At 33.7% G+C, this 25,397-nt stretch overlaps 3 protein-coding genes across 3 annotated transcripts; all 3 read left to right on the top strand.

Annotated features, from left to right (window-relative positions):
- The first annotated feature begins 3,262 nt into the window (after positions 1-3,262).
- On the top strand, positions 3,263-4,154 carry LOC121476482 (olfactory receptor 52N4-like). Its single transcript, XM_041730535.1, is given in 2 exon segments — positions 3,263-3,298; positions 3,300-4,154. Coding segments are annotated over 2 exon segments (891 nt in total).
- A 9,562-nt stretch (positions 4,155-13,716) lies between these two features.
- Positions 13,717-14,676, top strand: LOC121476108 (putative olfactory receptor 56B2). The gene has a single exon (XM_041729850.1). It carries the CDS (start codon positions 13,717-13,719, stop codon positions 14,674-14,676), a length of 960 nt encoding a protein of 319 aa, XP_041585784.1.
- Positions 14,677-23,877: 9,201 nt separating this feature from the next.
- On the top strand, positions 23,878-24,837 carry LOC121476107 (putative olfactory receptor 56B2). The gene has a single exon (XM_041729849.1). The coding sequence runs from the start codon at positions 23,878-23,880 to the stop codon at positions 24,835-24,837; it is 960 nt and encodes a 319-aa protein (XP_041585783.1).
- Positions 24,838-25,397: the final 560 nt, after the last annotated feature.

The raw sequence follows: 25,397 nt of genomic DNA, 5'->3' as shown, positions 1-25,397 counted from the left end.
TGAGCCAAAACCGAGTCAGATGCCTAACAGACTGAGCCATCCAGGCACCCCAGTGGAGAATTATAGAAACTTATATTTTCTGGTGACTGATGAAGCAGACGTCATAGTTTTGTTTCATCTGGTGCCCCCTTTATGCTTTCTAAGAAATAATATTTAGACTGCAGTGCTATAATTCTTAAAGTCAAGTATGAAATATGATTCATTCACTCATTTATCTCTTCCTTTATTCAAAAATATTCATTAACATCGAAAGCAAGCCTGGTGTCTTCCTAGACACTTCAGATATGAAAATAAATACAGTCTGAAAATATATTAAGAGTTTTGTTACATTAAAGGTGATTCAAGTATATAAATAAATTTTCAGAATCCATGATGTTAAAAAAAGAGATTGATTTCATCAATAGTTCTATTCCTTACCTGTAAGCCTGCCACCTTCATAATTACATCATGTTAGGAGGAGTTAGAGGAAGGCACTCTATCCTCTCCAAATGAAAGTTGAATCATCCTGAAGAAATTGATCACTGAGCTAGTTTTGGTGGGAAGAGAGGGACACAAATAGGATAAAGAATTGTAAAATCATAAAGCTAAACATAGCAGTGTAATGGGAATAAACAGCAACAGAATGGATCATGCTTCTGGCCTAAGACAATTTGTCCTTTCCTGTTTGAAAATTTTCCTGATGCCCTGCAAGTGTTTTTTCATGGTAGTTTCTGTCTACTCTTATTTTGTAACTATATGAAAACAGGTCTTTGAAGAGCACTCAATAACATTCAAGCTAGGTTGCTTTGCTGTTTCTAAAAGGAGTTGCTTTGTGCAGTATCTAATCTCTCATCCTTCAGTGTAAATACAGAAAGATAAAACAGGGATGTAGATAGGAAAATGGAATAAGAGAAACTTGGTATTTCTGGCTCATCCACTATACTACACAATGTTAATTATCCTCTTATGATGACCTGAAGTTTATTCTTGGAAGAAACTAACACGACCTATGAATGAATATATGTTAGATGTGATAAAGGCCAAAGATGAGGCATAATAAAATATGTGAGAATTTAATACAATATTCATATTTAAGTGTGATACCTGTAGTGTCCTTCTACTCAACTCCAAGAACTCTGGAAGCCAATTAAATATTCACTTCAGGAACTAGATTGGTGGATTCTCTTTGGAAAAAATCGCAAATCTCTAAGACCTATAAATGATGACAACTAAGGATGTCAACAATGAAGCAGTCTCTACAGAGGATTCAAAGTAAATATTACCAAATGCTGAGAATCAGTCATCACCTGGAATTTCAAATCAGCTTTTTAAAGACTCTCTCTTAAGTGTGAATTAAGTCAAAGATTATCAGACAGTTGAGAAATACTTCCAAAATAAAAAAAAATAAAAAATAAAGTATAAAACTAAATTATTAAAATTTAAAAGTTATGTAAATAATATACAAGAAGTAGAGTAAATATATGTGTATTTAATTTTTGTACATTCACCATAATCAGAGAAAAATAAGATGTTGGAAACCTGTAATATCACACAACAACAACAAAAAAATACCAAGAGGTTTGGGATATATAACACTTTCAGAACACTTTCAGAAAGTGGATTAAATAGATTCAGCCTAAAAAATTTCAATTAAAAAAACAAAGACGAATTTCAGAAGAACCAATACCGAACTAAAAAATGTGTAGAAAAATAACAAGAAAAAAATTGGGAACAAATTATTAGAAGTTAGGTAAATTTCCAAAGTCAAAGATATTAGATTTCCAGTGTCAGAAATCCCATAAATGTCTTCACAATTATACATGCACAAACACACATATCTTTTTATCATTACCATTAAATTTCAAAATGCAAAAAAATTTATATTTTTTAATAGTTCAGGGCCAAAAACAATACAAATGAAAAAAATGCCAGTAGGAAATAGTTCATGTACAAAGGAACTGTCCTTTTAATGTCTTCCTGGAAACTAGGATATACCTAAATGCCTTTATTAATCTACAATTTTAAATCCAGCAAAAAAGATTAATAAACTAAACCATATTCAGACACTGATACTTTCGAAAAAAGTATCATGGAGTTTTCCATGGAGTCCTGGAAACATAGAAGAAAAAAAAATCATATCTACAAATAAATCTACAGAGAGTTGGTGAAGGGGAATTTCTAGATAAGAATTATGTGTCTAATTGAGAAAAAAGCTATTTTAGAAAAGCAGGGCAGAGACTTCTCAGAAACAGATGATGTGGGAAGGACTAATATTGATAGGTTGTGTTTATCAAGAAATAATAGTAGAAATGTTTTATAATTTTGAAAATAAGTTAAATTATTTTCATATATCTACACTAAATACTAAGAAAACTAAAGTATTAGCAAAAGGTAAAATATGAATTGAGAAGAAAATATAGTCATCATATCATGTGACAGCAAGGGATAAAACCTATATTATATAAAATTAAACATGTAATACAAATTTTAACAAAAACAATTTCAAGAGAAAAAGGAAAAAAAGCAGGTTGGACATATTATTTAGAAGTGCAAAGGTTAATACTAGTAGAGAGCTAAAATAAGTAATTGTGACCAACTGTGAGAGGATAGACTTCAACAGTTGGAAAGATGGACCTGGATATTTTTTTTCATTATTAATCTATAGTACTATTTCTACACATTTTTTATGGCAAAATTTACAAGAATTAATTTTTTAAAAATGGTCAAAAAGGGTTTAGCTTTGGTATCATATATCAGTACATAGACATGAAAAAGCTTCATCTAAATAGTGCCTCAATTTATTCAAATACAAAATTGCAGATTAATAAAAAATACTTCCTGGACTTGTAGTGAGGATTAAATGAGTCAATATTTGTAAAGTTCTTAGAAGAATATTTAGTATAGCATAAATATGACCCAATAAGGGCAAAAACATTTTTGACACTTGCTAGTTTCTGGGCTCTAAGATATATATTGTGTCTACACTACAGGAACAAATATTTCTTTAAATGTTCTCTTAAGGAAAACTTCACCGATCACTTTTCCAATGACCTAATAGATATGGTGAGAATGTTTTTGTTGTTATTACCTTTACGTGTTCTCTCATGTATGAAATATTTGGTTATTTGATATTAAAATGCACACTTGACAGAGAGAAAAAGGAAGAATGAGAGAAAATATGGCTAAAATTTAAAAAAAAATTTTCTAATATTGGAGGATCAGAAAACAAAAACCGAGGAATATAGAAAAATCTAAGTTGTTTAATGATTATAGCAGCCTGATCATGTCAATGCTGAACCAAACAGTCCTGACCCCCAGTCACATTTATTCTTAATGGGATCCCAGGACTGGAAGACATGAACATGTGGATTCCCTTCCCATTATACTCCATTTATATTGTGGTTGTGGTAGGGAATTGTGGGTTGCTTTACCTCACCTGCTATGAAAATTCCCTGCACAGGTCCATGTACTACTTTTTTGCTATGCTTTCCCTAACTAATCTTGTTATGTGCACTTCTACAACGCCTAAAGCTCTCTGCATCTTCTGGTTCCATCTTAAGGAAATCAGCTTTAATGAATGCCTGGTCCAGATGTTCTTAATCTATGCCTCAATAGGGATGGAGTGTGGTATGCTCATGCTCATGGCCCTGGACTGCGATGCGGCCATCTGCTACCTTCTGCACTACTCAACTATCCTCACCAATCCTGTCATTGCAAAGGTTGGGCTTGCTACTTTTCTGAGAGTAGTGATGCTTGTCACTCCCTTGACTTACATCATCAAGAGACTACCCTACTCTAGAGGGAATATACTATATCATACCTATTGTGACCACATGTCAGTAGCCAAGTTATCCTGTGGAAATATCAAGGTCAATGTTATCTACGGACTGATGGTTGCCCTCCTATTTGGCGGCTTTGACATCCTGTGCATCACAATCTCCTACACTATGATCCTCCAGGCAGTGATCAGCCTCTCTTTAGCAGATGCTCCACAGAAGGCCTTCACCACTTGCACTGCCCATATCTGTTCCATTGTTTTCTCCTATAGCCCAGCCTTCTTCTGCTTCTTTTCCCACGGCTTTGGGGGTCACAAGATCCCTCCTTCTTGCCACATCATTGTGGCCAATATTTATCTGCTCTTGCCTCCCACTATGAACCCTATGCTTATGGAGTGAAAACCACGCAGATATGAGACTGTGTCATAAAGATCCTTTTGGGTTCTATGAACATCAAATCCCACATCTTATGAAAAGGATATTTGTAAGGGAAGGGAAGAGAAAGGAAGGAGAAAAGGAACAAGGAAGGGAAGGGTATCTACAGCAGGAAATATGGGGAAAGAGATACTTCTATTGTCTGTTAACTCAGGGTCTAATAGTGCCTTCCTGAGAGTACCATTTTGTCCACGAAAAGGGAGGGTGTTGAGTGGTGCATTCTTGTTAAGTGTCTTCAGAATTCCAATGTCATTGGCATCCCCACAACTTTTTATGTGAGTTTTTCATCTCCTCAGTGAAAGACTGCAGAAACCTGGTTAATGATGATACCAAACAAAAATATGAGAAGATGATTGAGGTATATGAAATCAGCTATGATGGATGCCTGATGGAAGGCAATCATCCACAACCAGAATCCAGTTTGCCCTATTTCCAAATAGCAATCATAATTTCCAGTTTGAACAATATTGTCACTTGGATTTGCTATATTTTAAATTAATTGCAAAGACTGAAAGTTTGACTTCCTTGTCAATTTGGATGCCTTTTTATTTCTTTTTATTGTCTGATTGCTGAGGCTAGGACTTCTAGTATTATGTTGAACAACAGTGGTGAGAGTGGACATCCCTTAGGGGTCGTGTTCCTGACCTTAGGGGAAAAGCTCTTAGACTTTCCTCATTGAGGGTGATATTCATTGTGGGCTTTTTGTATATGGCTTTTATGATATTAGGGTATGTTCCCCCTACCCCACACTGTGGAGAGTTTTAAACAAGAAAGAATGCTATATTTTGTCAAATGCTTTTTATGCATGTATTGAGAAGATCATATGATTGTCCATTAATGTGGTGTATCATATTGTTGATTAGCAGATGTTGAACCACCCTTGCAGCCCAGGAATAAATGGTGAATAATCATTTTAATGTTGGATCCCATTGGCTAGTATCTTGGTGAAACTTTCTGCATCCATATTAATCAGGGATATTGCTCTGTAATTCTCCTTTTTGGTGGAGTCTTTGTCTGGTTTTGGATCTAGTGGGAATGCAAGCTGGTACAGCCACTCTGGAAAACAGTATGGAGGTTCCTGAAAAGGTTAAAAATAGAGCTAACCTATCACCCAGCAATTGTAATGCTAGGTATTTACACAAAGGGTACAAACATAGTGATCTGATGGGGATCAATGTTTATGGGGGTCCAACATGAGGGTCCAATATTTATAGCAGAAATGTCCACAATATCCAAAATATAGCAAGGGCCCAGATGTCCATCAATAGCTGAATGAATAAAAAATATGTGCCATGTATATCAGAATATTAGCCATCAAAAACCGAAATCAAAAACCATTTGCAATCAAAACCATTTGCAATGGCATGGATGAAACTAGAGGGTATTATGCAACTTCCTGAATAGGGAAAGGTATTTGCAAATGATATATCTGATGATAGCTTAATATCAAAATATAAAATGAACTTACACAGCTCAACACCAAAAACACCAATAATTATATTTTTAAAAACGGGCAGAGGACCTGAAGAGACTTTTTTTCCAAAGAAGACATATGGATTGCCAACAGACAGACATATGAAAGATGCTCAACATCACTTATCATCGGGAAAATACAAATTAAAACCACAATGAGATATCACTTTACACTTATAATAATGGCTAAAATAAAAACACAAAAAGTAACAAGTGTTAGAGAGGATGTAAAGAAAAAGGAGCCCTCATGCACTGTTGCTGGGAATACAACTACAGCAACTTGGTGCAGCCACTGTGGAAAATGGTATGGGGTTTCCTTAAAAAAATAAAAGTAGAGTTATCATAAGATTTGGCAAATTTCACTTTTTGGATTTAACCAAAGAAAACAAAAACATTAGTTCAAAAATGTATGCACTTCTATATTTATTGCAGTATTATTTACAATAGCCAAATTATGGAAGTAACCCAAGGGTCTATTAATAGATGAATAGATAATGAAGATGTGGTATTCATTACATCTATGTGATATTATGGAATATTCCCCAGCCATAAAAAAGAATGAAATCTTGCCCTTTACAACAACATGGATGGATCTTGAGACTATAATGCTAAGTGAAATAAGTCAGTTAGAGAAAGATAAATACCATATTGTTTCACTCATATGTTTAATTTAAGAAACAAAACAGATGAGCAAAGAAAACAAGAGACAAACAAACAAAAACACCCTTAAAAATAGAGAACAAACTGGAGGTTTTCAGAGGGGAGATAAGTAGAGAGGTACACAAAATAGATAAAGGAGATTAAGAGTACACTTATCTTGATGAGCACTGAGAAATGTATAGCATTGTTGAATCATTATATTGTACATCTGAAACTAATATAACCCTATTAGTTATACTTGAATCAAAAAATAAAATTATTCAAACAGAAAAAACATAGAGAGATTTTACATTATGCTTTTCCTTAAAAACAAAACACTTCTAGGGCACCTGGATGGCTCAGTCAGTTGAGTTTCTGCCTTAGGTCTAGGTCATGATCCCAGGGTCCTCTGGGATCCAGCCCTGAATCAGGTCTGTCTGCTCACCCAGGAGCGTGCGTCTCCTTTTCCCTCTTTCTGCCACTCCATCTACTTGTACACACACTCTCTCTCTCTGTCAAATAAATAAATAAATAAAATCTTAAAAAAATAAATAAAACAACCCCCCCAAACACTATCAAAAGGCTTTCTTTAAAGAGAAATCTATCCTAAAAAGTAAACATTTAAATACATTTATGCCTGAATGTAATAAGAGCTTAGCTCCATCAAAGCCAGATTAGCTAAATGATATGATTTCAAAACTTTTCCCAAATTACATTGCTGGATTTGACTGATCTCAGACTGACTTGGGATTTATGGCTCTAGGGAACTGGCTTTCTCTCCACAAGGCAGGCCCCTGAGTTTCTCTCTGTTGATTATAAAATCCTTAAGTCCACCTGCAATGCCCATACTCCATCTATGTTTATCCTGAAGTCCACTACTTGAGACAAGCCAAGTGCAGCACCCCCATAGTAAGTACATATCTAGGGGCAGAGCCAGTCTTTTCATCTTCTGCAGAGATTTTGGGATGCTTTCTTTAGAAGAGAAGTGCAACTGCATCATAATCTCCAGTGACCCAATAGAAATCATGAGGTGCACTTTGCCAAATCAACTTAGATTGTGGAAAATTTTACCAAACTTGGTAGGACAAAAATACCCTAATATGTCAAAAAAAATCACAGGAATTTATGTTAATACTGATATTCTTTAGAATCATATTCACTGTTTTGTCAGTTCTCTTTTATATACTTCACGTCTTTACAATTCTTCAGAAAATTTCCCAAAATCAAGATTTAGTTGGCTGTTTCAGAAGTTGTCAGCCTCCTTTGGGTTTCTATACATATTCATACTCATGTTTTTCTTAGCTTTTTAACTCTTAATAACGTGTCTTATGGTATCAGGCCCTAATGACTACTGTCCTGACTGAAGAAGACGAGCCATCCAGGACCTCACTTAAAATGACCACATAAATGTTAATTCTCCTATTTTGTAAGGATTTTACTTTATGTTTAAGATTTTATTTATTTATTCATGAGAGACAGAGAGAGGGAGGCAGAGACACAGGCAGAGGGAGAAGCAGGCTCCATGCAGGGAGACAGACTGAGACTCAATCCCAGGTCTCCAGGATCATGCCCTGGGCGGAAGGCGGTGCTAAACCGCTGCGCCACCGGGGCTGCCCTATTTTGTAAGGATTTTAATAGAATTTAAGTCTTAACCAAACCCAGGAACTAGAAACGAATTATCTCATTTTATAGTTTGGAACTGAGGATCCCACTAGCTTGTGGGTAATTTTTCAAGTCTTTCAAGTATTTTTTTCCAAAGCCACATGGGAAATGTAGCTTTTCCCAAAGCCGCATTTTCACTCAAAATAGTTGAATGTAAAAAAAAAAAAAAGTGAAAAAAAATAGTTGAATGTTTGCTGAACGATAAGAACAAGACATTTCAGTGTGTGGCTTACAATGAGAAACTGTATAATTAAAAGGACACTCTGTTCCTCCTAAATGTCTGGCAAGATATATTCATTTTTAACACAAATCAGTGAATAAATAAATATAATCCACTGTAAGAATACATTACACTGTATGTTAACTAACTGGGATTAAAATAAAAAGTTAAAAAAAAAAACCAAAATCAATGCAAATGGAAAAAAAAGAACACATTACACAGTTGTCTTCCAAATAATTTTTCATGTTTTAAAAAGTTTGTCTTAAAATTTCTGGTATTTCAATCTAGATGATTTTATTTTGAACTTTTTTTTTTCTTTACTAACACATTAACCTCTGGATCTCCAGTATATTGATGAATGCAAACTGAGGTAGTGGGCACCACTGTCTTGTTGATTTAAATAACTTGTCTTTGAATCTTGCTAGATAATACTTGCCATATTCCTTTTTAAATAGCTATTACTTTTTCGATAAATAGATAGATAGATAGATAGATAGATAGATAGATAGATGATAGATGATAGACAGATAGATAAAATCAAATACTTCTCTGACACAACTAACCTATACTTCTCTGACCTACTGACTTCTGGGTGTATGTTTAGACAAATAAAAAATAGTGCCTCACAGACATATTTATACATCCATGTATAATAGCAGCATTATTCACAATAGCTAAAATATAGGAATAACCCAAAGGAACACCGACCAGTGAATGGATAGCAAAATGTGGTGTGTGTGTGTGTGTGTGTGCGCGCGCTCATGTGTGTGTGTGTGTATGTGCAGAATGGGATATTAAAAGAGGAGATTCTGAAATGTGCTATAATATGGATGGACTTGAGAACATTATACTGAATGAAATAAGCATTCACAAAAAGACAAAGACTGTAAAATTCCACTTAAATGAGATATTTAGTAGTCAAAAATTATAAATACAAAAAGGGTGGTGGCTAGGGGTAGGGAGAGGAGAGAATAGAGAGTTATTGTTTAATAGTTATATAATTTAAGTTTCATAAGATGGAAGGAGTTATGGGAATGGATAGTGGTTGATCACAATAGGAATGCATTTAATGTCATTGAACTGTGCATTTTAAAATGGTTAAGATAATAAATATGTTATTTGGGTTTTACCACAACAAAAAAATGAAGAGAAGGTACAGACTATATATTCTCTGCCCCCGTACATACATTTTTAAAATAATATTTTAACGTAGTGAATTATAGCTAATATATTTCTAATGCTGTTATATTTGGTATATATATCTATTTTTACATGCTGCATAGATTTTCAAATATTTGAAATTTATAATCAAAATAGTCCTAAAACATTTCTTTTTGAAATGTGTTTGCCAGTTTGAAACTTAGTTAAGCTGTTAGAAGGTTTTCCTCTTTTTATTATTCCTCGAATAACTACGTAGGATAATAATTATATCTTCTAAGAAGTAAATTTTGTTTTAAGATTTAACTTAAGAGTTAATATTAAATCCTCTGTCAAATTCTTCTGGTATTTTACACATTTTTAACTTCTGTTTCAAATTATTTATCTGTTTAGTCAATATACTTTTGACTTTTATTCTCCTTAAGATACTGTACAGTTTCAGGGATACCTGAGTGGCTCAGTCAGGGTCCTGGGATCCAGCCCAACATGGTTTTCCTCACTCAGCAGGGAGTCTGCTTGTACCTCTGCCCCTCCCCTAGCTTGTGCTCTCTCTCTCCGTCCCAAATAATAAAATCTCAAAAAATATAATTTACAATACCTAAATGTTTAATTTTGATTCATAAACTCACTATAACCTCTAATATTTTAAAATAATTTTTCCAAATGCCTAATCTCAACTTTTTGTTTTCAATTGAATAATATCTTAGATTGTGCCTATTTTGTAAATTTAAGTATAATTAATACAGAATTTTACATTAGTTTCAGATGTACAATATAGTGATTTGAAAAGTCTGTATGCTATCCTTGCTCAGCACAAGGGTAGCTACTATCTGTCACCATACTACACTATTACAATACTATTGAATATATTCCCTGTGCTGTGCTTTTCATCCCTGTGACTTATTCATTCCATAACTGGAGGTTTGTATCTCCCAGTCTCCTTTACCCATTTTTTTGCTCATTATCTTATCCACAAAATTGTGCCTATTTTATGACTCTTTAAATATATCTTTCATTTTTTGAGAATTCTTATTTTTCTTTTTCCACTACTGTGCTGCCTTACTTTTTATTGTTTTCTTTGTTAAATCTGAAGTTAGTTAATATCATAACTTGTATTAATTGATTACTCTAATTCTTGTCTGTAATATGTGCATTTAAAGTTACAGATTTATTGAATGTTTACTAAACTTACAGATTTATTAACATATTCCCAAAGTTTTACGTTTCTCATTATTATTCTATTCTTTCTCTTTCACAACTTCAATTATTATATTATATTTGAAATATTTATTGTTTAATACTTACTAAGTCTTTCCAAATATATGCATCTCTTTTGTCTCTTTTATGGTCTGTGTGATACTAACATTTTGTTACTTCTCATTTCTTTTTTTTTTTTTAATTTTTTTATTTATTTATGATAGTCACAGAGAGAGAGAGGGGCAGAGACACAGGCGGAGGGAGAAGCAGGCTCCATGCACCGGGAGCCCGATGTGGGATTCGATCCCGGGTCTCCAGGATCGCGCCCTGGGCCAAAGGCAGGCGCCAAACCGCTGCGCCACCCAGGGATCCCTTACTTCTCATTTCTGATCTAGAACATGAGTGATACTGTGTGTTTAAAATGGTCTGTAATCTATTTTTTTCATGTAGGTTTATACATAAACTATTTGATACAAAATTGTTAATACTGATATAGATTTATATTATTATAAATTTTGTTTGCATATTTGTTTCAAGAAATATATTTTAGGGCAGCCGGGTGGCTCAGTGGTTTAGAACTGCCTTCAGCCCAGGGCCTGATCCTGGAGTCCCACGATCGAGTCCCACGTCAGGCTCCCTGCATAGAGCCTGCTTCTCCCTCTGCCTGTGTCTCTCTCTCTCTGTCTCTCATGAATAAATAAACAAAATCTTAAAAAAAAAGAAATATATCTTAAAATTTCTTGTCCATCTTAACTTTAAAATTGTTATTTTCTACTTGAAATTCTTTCAAGTTAAGATTAGGTGTTTAGAATCAAATGAGTCACAAATATTATATTATCTTATCAATTGTTCTATACCTCAGTATATAATTATTATTTTTAACTGCACTAAGTGCTCTAAAAATACATGGTACCGATTTATTAAATTGTTTTGTCTAAGAATACTGGATTCATTTTACACATTTGCTTTCCAACATTGTATTCTTAGTATCCCTTAGAAATAGTATGTAGTTTTTTTAAAAAAAATAATCTGAAAATGCCTTCTTTAATTGGCAAATGTACTCTATAATAATTATTGCATTTGTAGATGTAATATGAATTGTCTTTATGCTAATACACATTATTTTTTTTTAATTTTATTTTGGTTTTGACAAAATATCTGTTATTCTCTTCTAACCCTTTATTGTTTTGACATGATTCTCCCTTACTATCATTCCTTTACATTCTTAACATACATTCATATTTTAATATATGTGTTGATAGCTCAGACTCCCTTATGAATAATGCAAGAATCATAGGCATATAAGCTGTCAAATCCTCTTCGAATATTCATTCATATTACAAATATGTACTGAGTGTTTAACTGCCAGGCTCTTGGAGTAAACCAGTGTTATAAATGACACAAATACCATGCCTTTCCTTTCTGAGGAGATAGGTATATTGACTTAATGAACTAGAATATATATCTTTGATCCTTTAGAAAGTTAGAAACTGTCTTTTAAGTAAAGCTGAAGCTATTCCATTGCTCTGAACTGATGAAGGAATCTCACTATTAGTACTGAAAATAGCATGCCTAAAGCTATTTCTCTTTTTAAGTGTGAGTATTAAGATACCAAAACACAGACACTAGAGCTTTTATCTTATATAGTATATCTTCAAACTATTATGGCATCAGTTTGCAATCTTAAAAATCTTAATTAAATTTATCTTTTCATTTCAGTCTCAGGCTTTTTTAATTTGAAATTTTGTATATTTGTTAAAATATTGTATTTTCTTAACAATTAAAAATTCTTAGTTACATCTTAATTGATTTTCTTAATTCATTATCTTATAAGGAATATAGGATGCCATTATCTGGATTAGATGAATATACCCACCAGACTATCAACATTACCTTTCTATATATAACTTTAATTCACAGTAATATTTAAATATATTTTACGTTGTATCCTTAATATATGAAATACTAAAGAAGAAATAGTTAATAGCACACGTTTTGAAGGAGCATACAATATAATCTGCCTTCATTTTAAAATTAAAATATTAATAAAATACTGTATCAAAAAGTGTCTTATATAGAGAGTGATATAATTTTATCAGAACTTCTCAGCAAAACATTGATCCCAAACTCATTAGATCGTCAGTTTTTTGGTTTTTTTCACTTCTGCTTTATTAATTATAATGTGACTGCCTAGACTGTTTTTTTTTAATTTATTTTATTTTATTTTATCCTTTTAAGATTTTATTTATTTATTCATGAGAGACACACACACACAAAGAGAGAGAGAGAAAGAGAGAGAGAAGGAGGGAGAGGTTGAGGCAGAGACACAGGCAGAGGGAGAAGCAGGCTCCATGCAGGGAGCCCAACGCGGGACTGGATCCGGGTCTCCAGGATCACACCCTGGGCTGAAGTCAGCATTAAACTGCTAAGCCACCAGGGCTGCTCCTGTCTAGACTGTTTAAGCCATGTCCAAATAGAGGAAAGTTACACAGAACCAGAAAGAACAGACTTAAAAATACTGAGATTTCCAAACCATATTATTGCTTTCATAGTTGCAAGGATTTAGACAGCTAACCAGCATTTTGGACAACACTGTACTGTTTATAAAATTGACATACTAACTGATTAATGCTAACTGATCTAATGCATTTTAATTACAATTAAATAGTTCAGATATAATCAAGTCTATGAATAAAGGAAGTTTATATGTATAAACATATATTCTATAACCTAATCTGTCATCTGAGAAGACTCAATGCTTGAAAGCCTCTATTCTGAGACTTGCATTTGGTCTACAAAGAAAACAATCCATTAGCAAAGTCAAACTTAAAGACCAGGCTATAATATCAGATGGTTTTCTTTTTGTCAAGCTCCCATGACTTATTATGGAATACAATAAACATGATCCAGATTACTATAATGTTCTATTCCTCAACAATGAGACAGTAGAAATCTTATTAACCACCTTATAGAGTGTTTGTGATGATTAAATGACTTACAATATAAAATGCACAGTTCCAGTTTCATAATAATATCCCATAAATATTAGTAATGGAATGAGAATAATGAACATGAATCTCCCCTTCAGTATCATCAACCTAGGTAATTCCTTTTTAAATATTGTCTAAGTGTCTGTTAAACATATTAACTTCAAATATGTTTTTCTCTTAGTGAAGGATGCTCCAGGATCTTAGACATTCCAACATCTCTAAGTTCCAGGTCTCTGAGTTCATTCTGATGGGATTCCCAGGCATTCACACCTGGCAGCACTGGCTCTCCCTGCCCCTGGCACTACTTTACCTCTTAGCTCTCACTGCCAACATCCTTATCCTGATCATCATCAAACAAGAGGCCACACTGCACCAGCCTATGTACTATTTCTTGGGGATCCTGGCTGTGGTAGACATGGGACTGGCTACCACCATCATGCCCAAGATTTTGGCCATCTTATGGTTTAGTGCAAAGGCCATCAGTCTCCCTGAGTGCTTTGCTCAGATGTATGTCATACATTGTTTTGTGGCCATGGAATCAGGTATCTTTGTCTGCATGGCTATAGACAGATATGTAGCCATTTGCCAACCACTACGTTATCCATCAATAGTTACTGATTCTTTTGTGGTCAAGGCAACTGTGTTCATGGCACTCAGAAACAGTCTGGCTACCATCCCAGTGCCAGTGTTGGCTGCTCAGAGGCACTACTGTTCCAAGAACCAAATTGAGCATTGCCTATGCTCCAATCTTGGAGTCACTAGCTTATCCTGTGATGACAGGACAATCAACAGCATCTACCAGGTTCTTTTGGCCTGGACACTGATGGGGAGTGACCTGGGTTTGATTTTCTTATCATATGCTCTGATACTTCACTCAGTGCTGAAGCTGAACTCAGCAGAAGCTGCATCCAAAGCCCTAAGTACCTGTACTTCTCACCTCATTCTAATCCTGTTCTTCTACTCAGTTATTATAGTCATTTCCATCACCCACAGTGCAACAATGACTCTTCCCCTCATCCCAGTTCTGCTTAATGTACTACACAATGTTATTCCTCCTGCCCTTAACCCTATGGTATATGCACTCAAGAACAAGGAGCTCAGGCAGGGCTTCTATAAGGTTCTGAATCTGGACAACAAGGGTAATTAACACTGAGAATGGGCTCATTTAGATAATTCTCCTACATATGTTTAATTATATTTGCCGATCATTACACATGGCTGAAGATGTAAGAAACATATACACTGGCAAATTTTCAGTTAAGAATCTGTGGTGAAAATGAAACTTCAAAAACAGAAGTGAACTAATATTTGAAATTTTGGTTCTCAGGAAAGACCTTCATCAGAGCACAATGATGTTGATTGTCTCAAGGAATCTATGGGAAAAGAATGGGGCATATGCAACTCACCGTTTTATCTAGTTGCCCTGGCTAGAACTTTAGACAATATTGAGTATGCATGATTTGAGCAGATATCTGCCAATATCTTCTTTTTAATTGGGCAATTAATCCATGTACATTAATTTGTTTACTGATAACTTAGGACTTACTCCTGCCATTTGTCTTTTTGCTTTTTAATGTGTCATATATTTTTAAATGGACAATGAATTGGAATAGACATTTCTCTATAGAAGATGTTCAATGGTGATCAACCACATGAAAAGATGCTCAACATCATTAGTCATTAGACGAATTCAATTAAAAAGCACAAGATAGCACTCCATCCCCTAAGCTGGCCTTAATTATGTGTTATTGTAGTTGTTATTGAAGTATAATTAGTGTACAGTGTTATATTAATCTCAGGTATACAATATAATGATTCAATAATTTTATACATTGTTATAGATCTACCCCCTCTCTATTACCTTCCCTCTGGTAACAACAAATTTTTTCTACATACTTAAGAGTTTGTCTCCATTTTCTTTGTTCATTTGTTTCTTAAATTCTTTATATAAGTGAAATCATATGGTATCTGTCATTCTCTGTCTGCCTTATTTCTCTTAGCATTATACCTTCTAAGTCCATCCATGTTGTTGAAAATGGAAAAATCACATTTTTTTATGACAAGCAATATTTCATTGTATATATACACTACATGTTCTTCATCTATTCATCTATTGATAGGTACCTGGGTTGCTTCCATATCCTGGATATTGTAAATAATATTGCAAAAAAACCCATAAAGGTCTCTCTCTCTCTCTCTCTCTCTCTCTCTCTCTATATATATATATATATATATATATATATATATATATATATATATATATAATGTATTTGAATTTATATTTTCATTTTCATTGAGTCAATACCCAGTAGTGGAATTATGAATTATTTGGCAATTCTATTTTTAATTTTTTGAGGAAACTCCATACTGTTTTCCACAGTCACTGCACCAATTTGCATTCTTACCAGAGGTTTTCTTTTTCTCTTGTACTTCAAAAACTATAAAACACTGATGAAATAAATTGAAGGTAACACAAATAAATGGAAAGTTATTCCATATTTACAGATTGGAAGAACCAATATTGTTAAAATGTCCTTACTATTCAAAGCAATCTATACATTCAATCCAATGCCTATCAAAATACCAACATCTTTCAAAGAACTAGAATAAATAATCCTGAAATTTGTAAAAGACAATAGACCCTGAATAACAAAGCAATCTTCAGAAAGAAGAACAAATCTAGAAGTATCATAATTCCAATTTCCCAGGATACAGTGCAAAGCTGTAGTAATCAAAACAGTATGGCACTGGCACAAGAATAAACATAGATCAATGGAACAGAATAGAGAACCCTAATTGTAACCCATATTTATATGGTCAGCTAATCTATGACAAAAGAGGCAAAATATTCAATGGGGAAAAGATAGTCTCTTCAACATATGGTACTGGAAAAACTACATAGCTACATGCAAAGGAATAAAACTGGACCACTTTCTTACATCCTCCACACAATCAACTCAAAATGGATTAAAGACCTAGTTGTGAGACCTGAAACTATAAAACTTCTAGCAGAAAACTTAGGTAGTAATTTCTTTGAGATTGGCCTTAGCAACTTTTTTCTGTATATGTCTCCTCAAGAATGTAACAAAAACAAACAAATTGTTGGAACTATACCAAAATAAAACTCCTTTAAAGAATAAAGAACACATCAACAAAACAAAAAGGCAACCTATTGAATGGGAAAAGATATTTGTAAATGATATTTCCAAAAAGGGGTGAATGTCCAAAGTATGAAAAGAACTTAACTCAACACCAAAACAACACATATTCTGATCAAAAAATAACTTTAATTCTTTTTAACTAGCTAGTATTACTGCTAGTTAATCACACACTGCTTGTGGTAGTATAAAAATCATTTAGGAGATGTGAAAACAGTGAAAATTACTCAAAAAGTTGAACACAACTAGCATATGACTTAACAGTTCAACTCCTTAGTATATATCCAAAATAATTGAAAACACACCTTCTAACAACTTGTATATGAATGTTCATAGTAGGATTATTAGCCAAAAAATGGAAAGAACCCAATGTTCATTAGCTGCCTAATGAATGAACAGGCTGAGGCATATTCATACAAGCCACAATTATTCACCCATAAAAAGAATGAAGAAATATTGCTACATGCTATTTCAGAGATGAAATTTGAAAACATTATGCTACATGACAAAAATCAAACACAAAAATTATATGTTTGTCAATACAATTTTAGGTGTTTTTTTTTTTAATTAAGTAGGCTCCATACCCAACATGAGGCTTGAACTCACAACCCTGAAATCAAGAGCCACTTGTTATACCAACTGAGCCAGTCAGGTCCCCAAACGTCACACGTTTTATGATTACAGTTATTTAACGTTCAAAATAAGTAAGTCATTGAATCAGAAAGCATAGTAGTTTTGCCAGGAGCAGGAGAGAGAGGGGAAAGGGGAATTACTGTTTGATGATTATTGAGTTTCCTTTTGAGATAATGGAAATGTTTTGGAATTATAAAGTGTTGATGAGAATGTACTAAAAGCCACCTGATTGTACATTTTCAAATGATTTAATTGGGTAATTTTATAGTATGTGAATTTCATTCCTCAAAAAAAACATTAAATGGAAAAAGTGCTAAAAATGTCCTCTACATATATATTTGTTGCACCATTTCTAGCAACATTAAAGAAACATATATGTCTAAGAATAGGAAATGGTTTAAAAAGTGTGTAAATACATATTATGTAATGTTATTTCATCATAATATTACCAGAATAGGAAATGGTTTAAAAAGTGTGTAAATACATATTATGTAATGTTATTTCATCATAATATTACCAAATAATATTTGGGTTTTTTAAAAGATTTTATTTATTTATTCATGAGAGCCACACAGAGAGAAAGAGACACAGGCAGAGGGAGAAGCAGGCTTCACGCAGGGAGCCCAATGTGGGAGTCTATCCGGGGACTCCAGGATCACGCTTAACCACTGAGCCACCCAGGTGTCCCCTAAATAATCATATTTGAATGTGCTTCCTAGATGATGTACATTAAAAATGTCAGAATTTATCTTTTAATATGGTATTATCCAAGCTTTTTTTCCAAAACACATGTGGCAAAACTCTATTAAATGTATTAGAAGTTACCTCTACATATAGAATATGAGTTCTGTTTATTTATTCCAAACTCACTTTTATTTTTTCAATAAAAAAAACTATGTAGCCATGGCTCACTATCTAATAAAAGTCCTAGAAAAATAAAATCAGTTATTATGCTTTCTTATTATTGCTTCATCACCATCACCATCATTATTAGTGTTTAAATTATTATTTATTAGAGCTTCAAAGTATCTTGTCCTAATATGCTGAGCCTGAATTTCTACAATGCCATAATATTCATTATCAGCATCACTTGAAAGTGAAAATAAACAATTAAAGAAACCACAAATGTGTGTGATGGGGGTTGAAATTTTGTGAAACATTTTAAGTGCTTTCAGCTTGTGTCCTAAAGGCCTGAAACTAAGAGAAATGATACTCTCAATAAATATTAAAATCAATAATTTTCATTAAAATTGTGTCACAGTTTCAGATGTAGTATTCAATAATTCATCAGTTGCATACAACTACATCTGAAACTGATGATAGACTATACATTGATTAATTGAATTTAAATTTAAAAAATTTAAATAAAATTGTGTCATTCTCACCCCTCAGCACATAATTTTTCACACACAAGGATACCAATATAGGTATGCTCATATTAAATTATTCTTATTTGTGCATCATTTCATAAGTGGTAAGAATGTAAAACCTATCCTCTTTTTCTCCCTCAGTAGAGGTTAGCTTATCTCCTATACCAGCGCCTATGTCTCTAATAGGGTGTAATATTCCTTTGGGATGTATAACACACATTTTTATTTAAAGATTCAGTTCAGTAGTACCGGCATCAGAGATTTAGGGGTTGAGGGTTGTGCATGTACATACATATAGAACCAGGACATTTTTGACCTGAATACCTGGACCAGATTTCATTCAGCTCACTGTCTGCTATCCAGAAATTAAGGTATTAAAGGACATAAAAAGTGGGACTACTGGCAGGACTTTTGTTGTTGTTAGTACTAAGATAAATTAGAGCCAGGCTTTTAGTGTATATTAACTGATTATTAAATGTTTAGAAACACAGGTTTGATTCCATCCACCCATTTGAAGGCATTTGCTTATTTCCTTAATTATCAGAGTTACCATTCACTGTAACTTTCTATCATGATTATTAATATCTATGTTATCTTCTAACCAAATAGAAATCACTGATTCTGTTGTAGCAGAAGTCAGGTATGAATCACCTCCATGACAAAAAAAAAAAAAAAATTGGAGAAGAGCTAGAGAATAGTTGTCAGCCATGGTCAGGTCCTCTTTACCTGCCCTCCCATTGTCTTGGAATGAAAATCTTATTTGCTTTATCCATTTCTAGAAATTTGATTTGTGACTGTTTTTTTTTTCCATTCTAGATAGCAAAATCTACTTGGAGGAACCTCTGTCATATTGAGAGAACACCCTGGGTTGTAAAATAAGGACTATCCTGTGAGGAAACAAGCTAATTGTCTATGAGGTTTAGGAATGAAAACAGCAGATGATAAAAATTTTTACCTTATTAAGCAGCTATATTTTTGTGTTAATGCTACTACCTCAATATACTTGTACAACTTGTACACTTGTATACTTAATTTTCCCTGCATAAAAATTAAGCTATGTTTAGAAATTATTTAAAATTGTTATGGAAAAGATCTATAATTTCTGGTTACCACTATATTAGTTGGTATTAACTTGGATCTTTGAGAGTTTGGCAAATGTATTGAAAGTGGACCTAAATTTCTCATGTAATATTAGGATCATTATAGTAATCAACACCAGAACTATCAAAAGGAAACACATGGAACATAAATAGGATGTTTATCTCATAGAAGAAATCTATTCTTAAGAATGGAATACAAGTAATCTGAGACATATTTCTTAATCTCAATTTATGTTTATACATGTTTCAGCTAATTTTCTACTTTCTTTTGTTGCATGGAGTCAAGAATTGAATTAAATTATCCAATTTTAACATCTTGACAGTAACACTAATCAAATATTTATAAACAATACATTTAAAATCTCTCATATGCATAGTGATCAATTGCCTATGTGTGTGCAAATATATGTGTATATATGTGCATATGAATTGTTGCAGTTTTGTGTCTTAATAATTTTTTAAAGAAACATGATGACAGGAGTTCCTGGGTGGCTCATGAAAATATAGCAGTCTATGAAAATATTAAGTAGAAATTTATCAGCCTCATAGAAAAACACTTGATGAAAATTTTGGTATGTAAGGAACCAAATTTTAATACTGCAAATCCCTATTATTCGTTGTCTATAATACAAATTATAAGGGTTTTGAGAGTCAAGCAATTATTAATTTCAATGCACATCAGGATTGTTATACAAAAAGTTAGGGATCAGCTAATGAGTTGCAATATATTTTAGTGAATTCCTCCCCACTTTTGAATTTTCTACCATGGACTAATAAAGTGAAAAATATTATTTCAGAATTTCCTATTATTTTGTGAGTGGAAAACCATATCATACCTGGAAATGAAACATTTTATATGATCAGAATTATTTGCATTGTTTAAAGCATGTCATCTATTGTTTCTCAAAAGTGCTCTTGATTCAAAATTTGCTTAATTTGGTTTCTATTTTGTCTGATATTAATATTTCCTAACAGTTTTGAAGTATGTGCTTAGTGTGTTAGTGTGAATTTTGATAACCAAAAGTCTTTGTGCATACTTTGTGTATGGTTTGCTTTGTACATCTCATATAACTTTAAAAATATTTTTATTTATATTTCTGCATATATATATACATATTTTTAAAGAATTGATTTATTTATTCATAAGAGATACACACACACAGAGAAGCAGAGAAATAGGCAGAGGAAGAAGCAGACTTCCCATGGAGAGCCCATTGTGGGACTTGATTCCAGGACCTCAGGATCATGACCTGAGCCAAATGAAGATGTTCAACTACTGAGCCACCCAGGTGCCCCTCTGCATATATTTTCATAGCATAAATTGGTGTTTACTATCACTGTTGGTTGTGACCCATATGTAGTATATGTTAATTAATTCCCTTTTATGATCCAATTCAAAATATTCATTTTACATGCTGTCTTATTTTTTTCTCTGCTTTAAAAAAAATTTTTTTTTGTTTTATCTCTTTTATGAGGGGTATTTTTTTGAAATTTGGGTTTTCTATTGATCTATGAAGCAGACATTATAGTTCTGTTTCCTCTAGTGGTTCCTTTCTACTCTCCAAAAAATATTTTGAGTACATATAAGAATGCTTAGTATCTATTATGAAATTTGATTCATCTTTATATTAATCTTTTATTCACTCAAAAATGCCTGTTTACACCTAGTATGTGTGCAACATCTTGCTAGGCACTGCAAATACAAATATCAATACAATGTTCCAAATATTAAGGCTTTGGTTAAATTGTAGCTGATTCAAGAACATCAGTAAGTTTTTACAATACCGTGATGTTAAAATAGATATTGAACCATTGGCAAATGTATTCCTTTTTTAACAATTTTATTTATTTATTCATGAGAGACACCGAGAGAGAGAGGCAGAGACACAGGCAGAGAGAGAAGCAGGCTCACTGAGGAGAGCTGATGTGAGACCCAATCCCAGGACTCTGGGATCAGCACCTGAGCCAAAGGCAGATGCTCAGTTGCTGAGTCACCCAGGCGTCCCTGGCAAATGTATTCCTTACCTACAAAACCTGCCACTTTTCCAACTATGTCATATTGAGAACATTTAAAGGGTGGTTCTCTCTCTTCTCTCTGAGAGAAAGTTGAGTTCTCCTGAAGAAGGTGATGATCAAAGCTGAATTTGGTGGTGGGAGGACACAAAATAGATCAGAAGGTTGCCCAGTCACAAAGTGCGAGTCTGGGTAGGAAAGAGCAAACAGGAATGGACTGAATGGCTTATCTGTCAGAATCCGAGTCATACTTTATGTTGAAGAGCATTTTTCTTTTCCTCTTTGAAAAATCTCCTCCGAAATGTAGCTTCATTGCTCCTTCTGTCCTCCTTCATGAGTCTGTGATGACCCCAGAATGATCTTCAAGGAGTATTCTTAATTAGTTTGCTTTGTGTGGCCTTGCTATTCTCAAAAAGTGTTGCTTTTTGAAGCATCGAATCTTTCATTCTTCAGTGAGAATAAAAATAAGAGGGCAATGTAGGGAAACATTAACATGTACTATAAACGTGAATGCATCAGCTGTGAGGTGGGCCATGAATGAGACATCATAGAAAAGGAGAAGGTTGAACCCATTATTCATATTTAAGTGTCAGACCCAGTGTCCTACTACTCAACTCCAAGAACAGTGGAAGGCCATCACATATTCCTCCAGGGAGTACATTTGTGGATTCTTTTCTAAAAAAAATTCTGTGAGTAAAGACCTATAGAGAATGATTCAAACTAAGGATGTCAACAAAGCAAAAAGTCCTTACAGAGGACTCAAAGTCCTACTATTGGTGAGACTCAATCACCACTGGCACTTCAAGTCAGCTTCAAAGACTTTATTAATTGTGAATTAACAGTCAAAGATTGCAAGATATTTGACAAATAGATCCAAAATTAAAGATAAAAAAGCAAGGCATAAAAATAAACAACTGAAAGTAATATATTTATGTAAGTATAAGCAGTGTATAAAAAGTATAAGTATAAAAAAACAAGTATAAGTATATACTTATATAAGTATAAGCAGTATATATATATATACTGCTTATAGTATATAAATATATATATATTTCTTCATTGTAAGCATAATGGACAGGTTTTTGTTTTGTGTGTGTGTTACAATGAATATTTTCATCAAGTCTATATATCTACACTGTTCCTCTACTAAAATTCTGAACAAATGATTTTTCAAATATCCTGTTTGCTTATATCAAGTCCTTAAAGTTTCCAGTATTGAAAGGAAAGAAATAATATACTGCACATAACTGATTAAAGTACATCATGAAAATTTGCTTCACCTTTCACATTAAAAATAATGAAATCAAGGAATTTGCTTAGATATAGGGTAATAACTTACTAATTTGATATAAAAATATTTACCTCAAACTCATTTTATTTAAACATTCACTTTATTCATTATAGTGGGAGTATCTCCACATCTCCAAGACAAAAAAAGCATGTTAAGAAGGGGAAACCAGAATCAACTGGATTGAAGAATACTGAGGTTCATGAAACATAGTTCTCTTTATTATACTTACTTGAATTTGAGCAGGTTATTGACAATTCTGGGCATCAGTCTCCTCACTAAAAATCAAAACAAAACAAAACATACAAAAACAACAACAAAAATGGGTATACTAACTAACCTCATATATTTTAATTAAAATTAAATACTATTCATGAATAGTTCAAACATTTTCATGTGCTTGAATAAAAACAGAGTTATATTCAATAATCTATACTGATTTGTGCCCTCAGTATCTCAATACATAAACATGTCTACTTTCATACTATAGCTTAGGTCTCTAAAGCATGTAACACCTTAGAAATCCAAACTGAAGAAGACAAGTTGTGATACCAGATCACTTTCCTCTTCTACGGGTTCCATGATTTGCCAGAGGGAAAATAATGAACAAGTTCCCAAAATATGAGAGGGATGTGTGTCCTGCCTTAGGGAGATTTTTGGATGATTGTCTAAGACAACATGTAGAATATGCTGCCATTGTTCGTGTTTAGCTATTAATGTCAAATAAATGTTAGTACAGAAACATTAAGAACAGTAACTTTGATTTTTTTTTTCTCTTAGTGAAGGATGCTCCAGGATCTTAGACATTCCAACATCTCTAAGTTCCAGGTCTCTGAGTTCATTCTGTTGGGATTCCCAGGCATTCACACCTGGCAGCACTGGCTCTCCCTGCCCCTGGCACTACTTTACCTCTTAGCTCTCACTGCCAACATCCTTATCTTGATCATCATCAAACAAGAGGCCACACTGCACCAGCCTATGTACTATTTCTTGGGGATCCTGGCTGTGGTAGACATGGGACTGGCTACCACCATCATGCCCAAGATTTTGGCCATCTTATGGTTTAGTGCAAAGGCCATCAGTCTCCCTGAGTGCTTTGCTCAGATGTATGTCATACACTTTTTTGTGGGCATGGAGTCAGGTATCTTTGTCTGCATGGCTATAGACAGATATGTAGCCATTTGCCAACCACTACGTTATCCATCAATAGTTACTGATTCTTTTGTCATCAAGGCAACTGTGTTCATGGCACTCAGAAACAGTCTGGCTACCATCCCAGTGCCAGTGTTGGCTGCTCAGAGGCACTACTGTTCCAAGAACCAAATTGAGCATTGCCTATGCTCTAATCTTGGAGTCACTAGCTTATCCTGTGATGACAGGACCATCAACAGCATCTACCAGCTATTTCTGGCCTGGACACTGATGGGGAGTGACCTGGGTTTGATTTTCTTATCATATGCTCTGATACTCCACTCAGTGCTGAAGCTGAACTCAGCAGAAGCTGCATCCAAAGCCCTAAGTACCTGTACTTCTCACCTCATTCTAATCCTGTTCTTCTACACAGTTGTCATTGTTATTTCCATTACCCACAGTGCAACAATGACTCTTCCCCTCATCCCAGTTCTGCTTAATGTACTACACAATGTTATTCCTCCTGCCCTTAACCCTATGGTATATGCACTCAAGAACAAGGACCTCAGGCAGGGCTTCTATAAGATTCTGAAGCTGGGCAACAAAGGTAATTAACACTGAGAATGGGCTCACTTAGATAATTCTCCTACATATATTTCATTATATTTGCCAATCATTAAACATGGCTCATGAATTAAGGAACATATACACTGGCAACTTTTCAGTTAGTATAAGGAATCTGCGGTAAAAATGAAACTTCAAAAACGGGTGAAACCAACATTTGAAATTTTGGTACTCAGGAAATATCTTCATCATAACACAATGATACTAGTTATCTCAAGGAATCCAAGGGAAGGACAAATGGAAAATGAAATTCACTGTCTTACCTAGTTGCCCTGGCTAGAACTTTAGACAATGTTGAGTAGGAGTGGTTTGAGCAGATATCTGCTAGTCTCTTCTTTTTGACTGGAGCATTTAATCCCAGCACATTGTTTACTGATAACATAGGACTTACTCCTGTCATTTGTCTTTTTGCTTTTTGATGTATCTTATATCTTTATAATGGGCAAAGGATTGGAACAGATATTTCTCTAAAGATGTTGTGTAATATCAATCAACTATGTGAAAGATGCTCAACATCACTAGTTGTTAGACAAATGCAAATCAAAATCATG

The sequence above is a fragment of the Vulpes lagopus genome, chromosome 15 (genome assembly GCF_018345385.1).
Source record: "Vulpes lagopus strain Blue_001 chromosome 15, ASM1834538v1, whole genome shotgun sequence".
NCBI lineage: Eukaryota > Metazoa > Chordata > Mammalia > Carnivora > Canidae > Vulpes > Vulpes lagopus.
Note: the sequence above shows the minus strand (reverse complement) of the source record. Positions and strands in the feature narration are given on the sequence as shown.

Bases quoted from the DNA above. Each gene is read 5' to 3' on its own strand.
- LOC121476108 (XM_041729850.1), top strand. From the start codon at position 13,717: ATGCTCCAGGATCTTAGACATTCCAACATCTCTAAGTTCCAGGTCTCT.
- LOC121476107 (XM_041729849.1), top strand. From the start codon at position 23,878: ATGCTCCAGGATCTTAGACATTCCAACATCTCTAAGTTCCAGGTCTCT.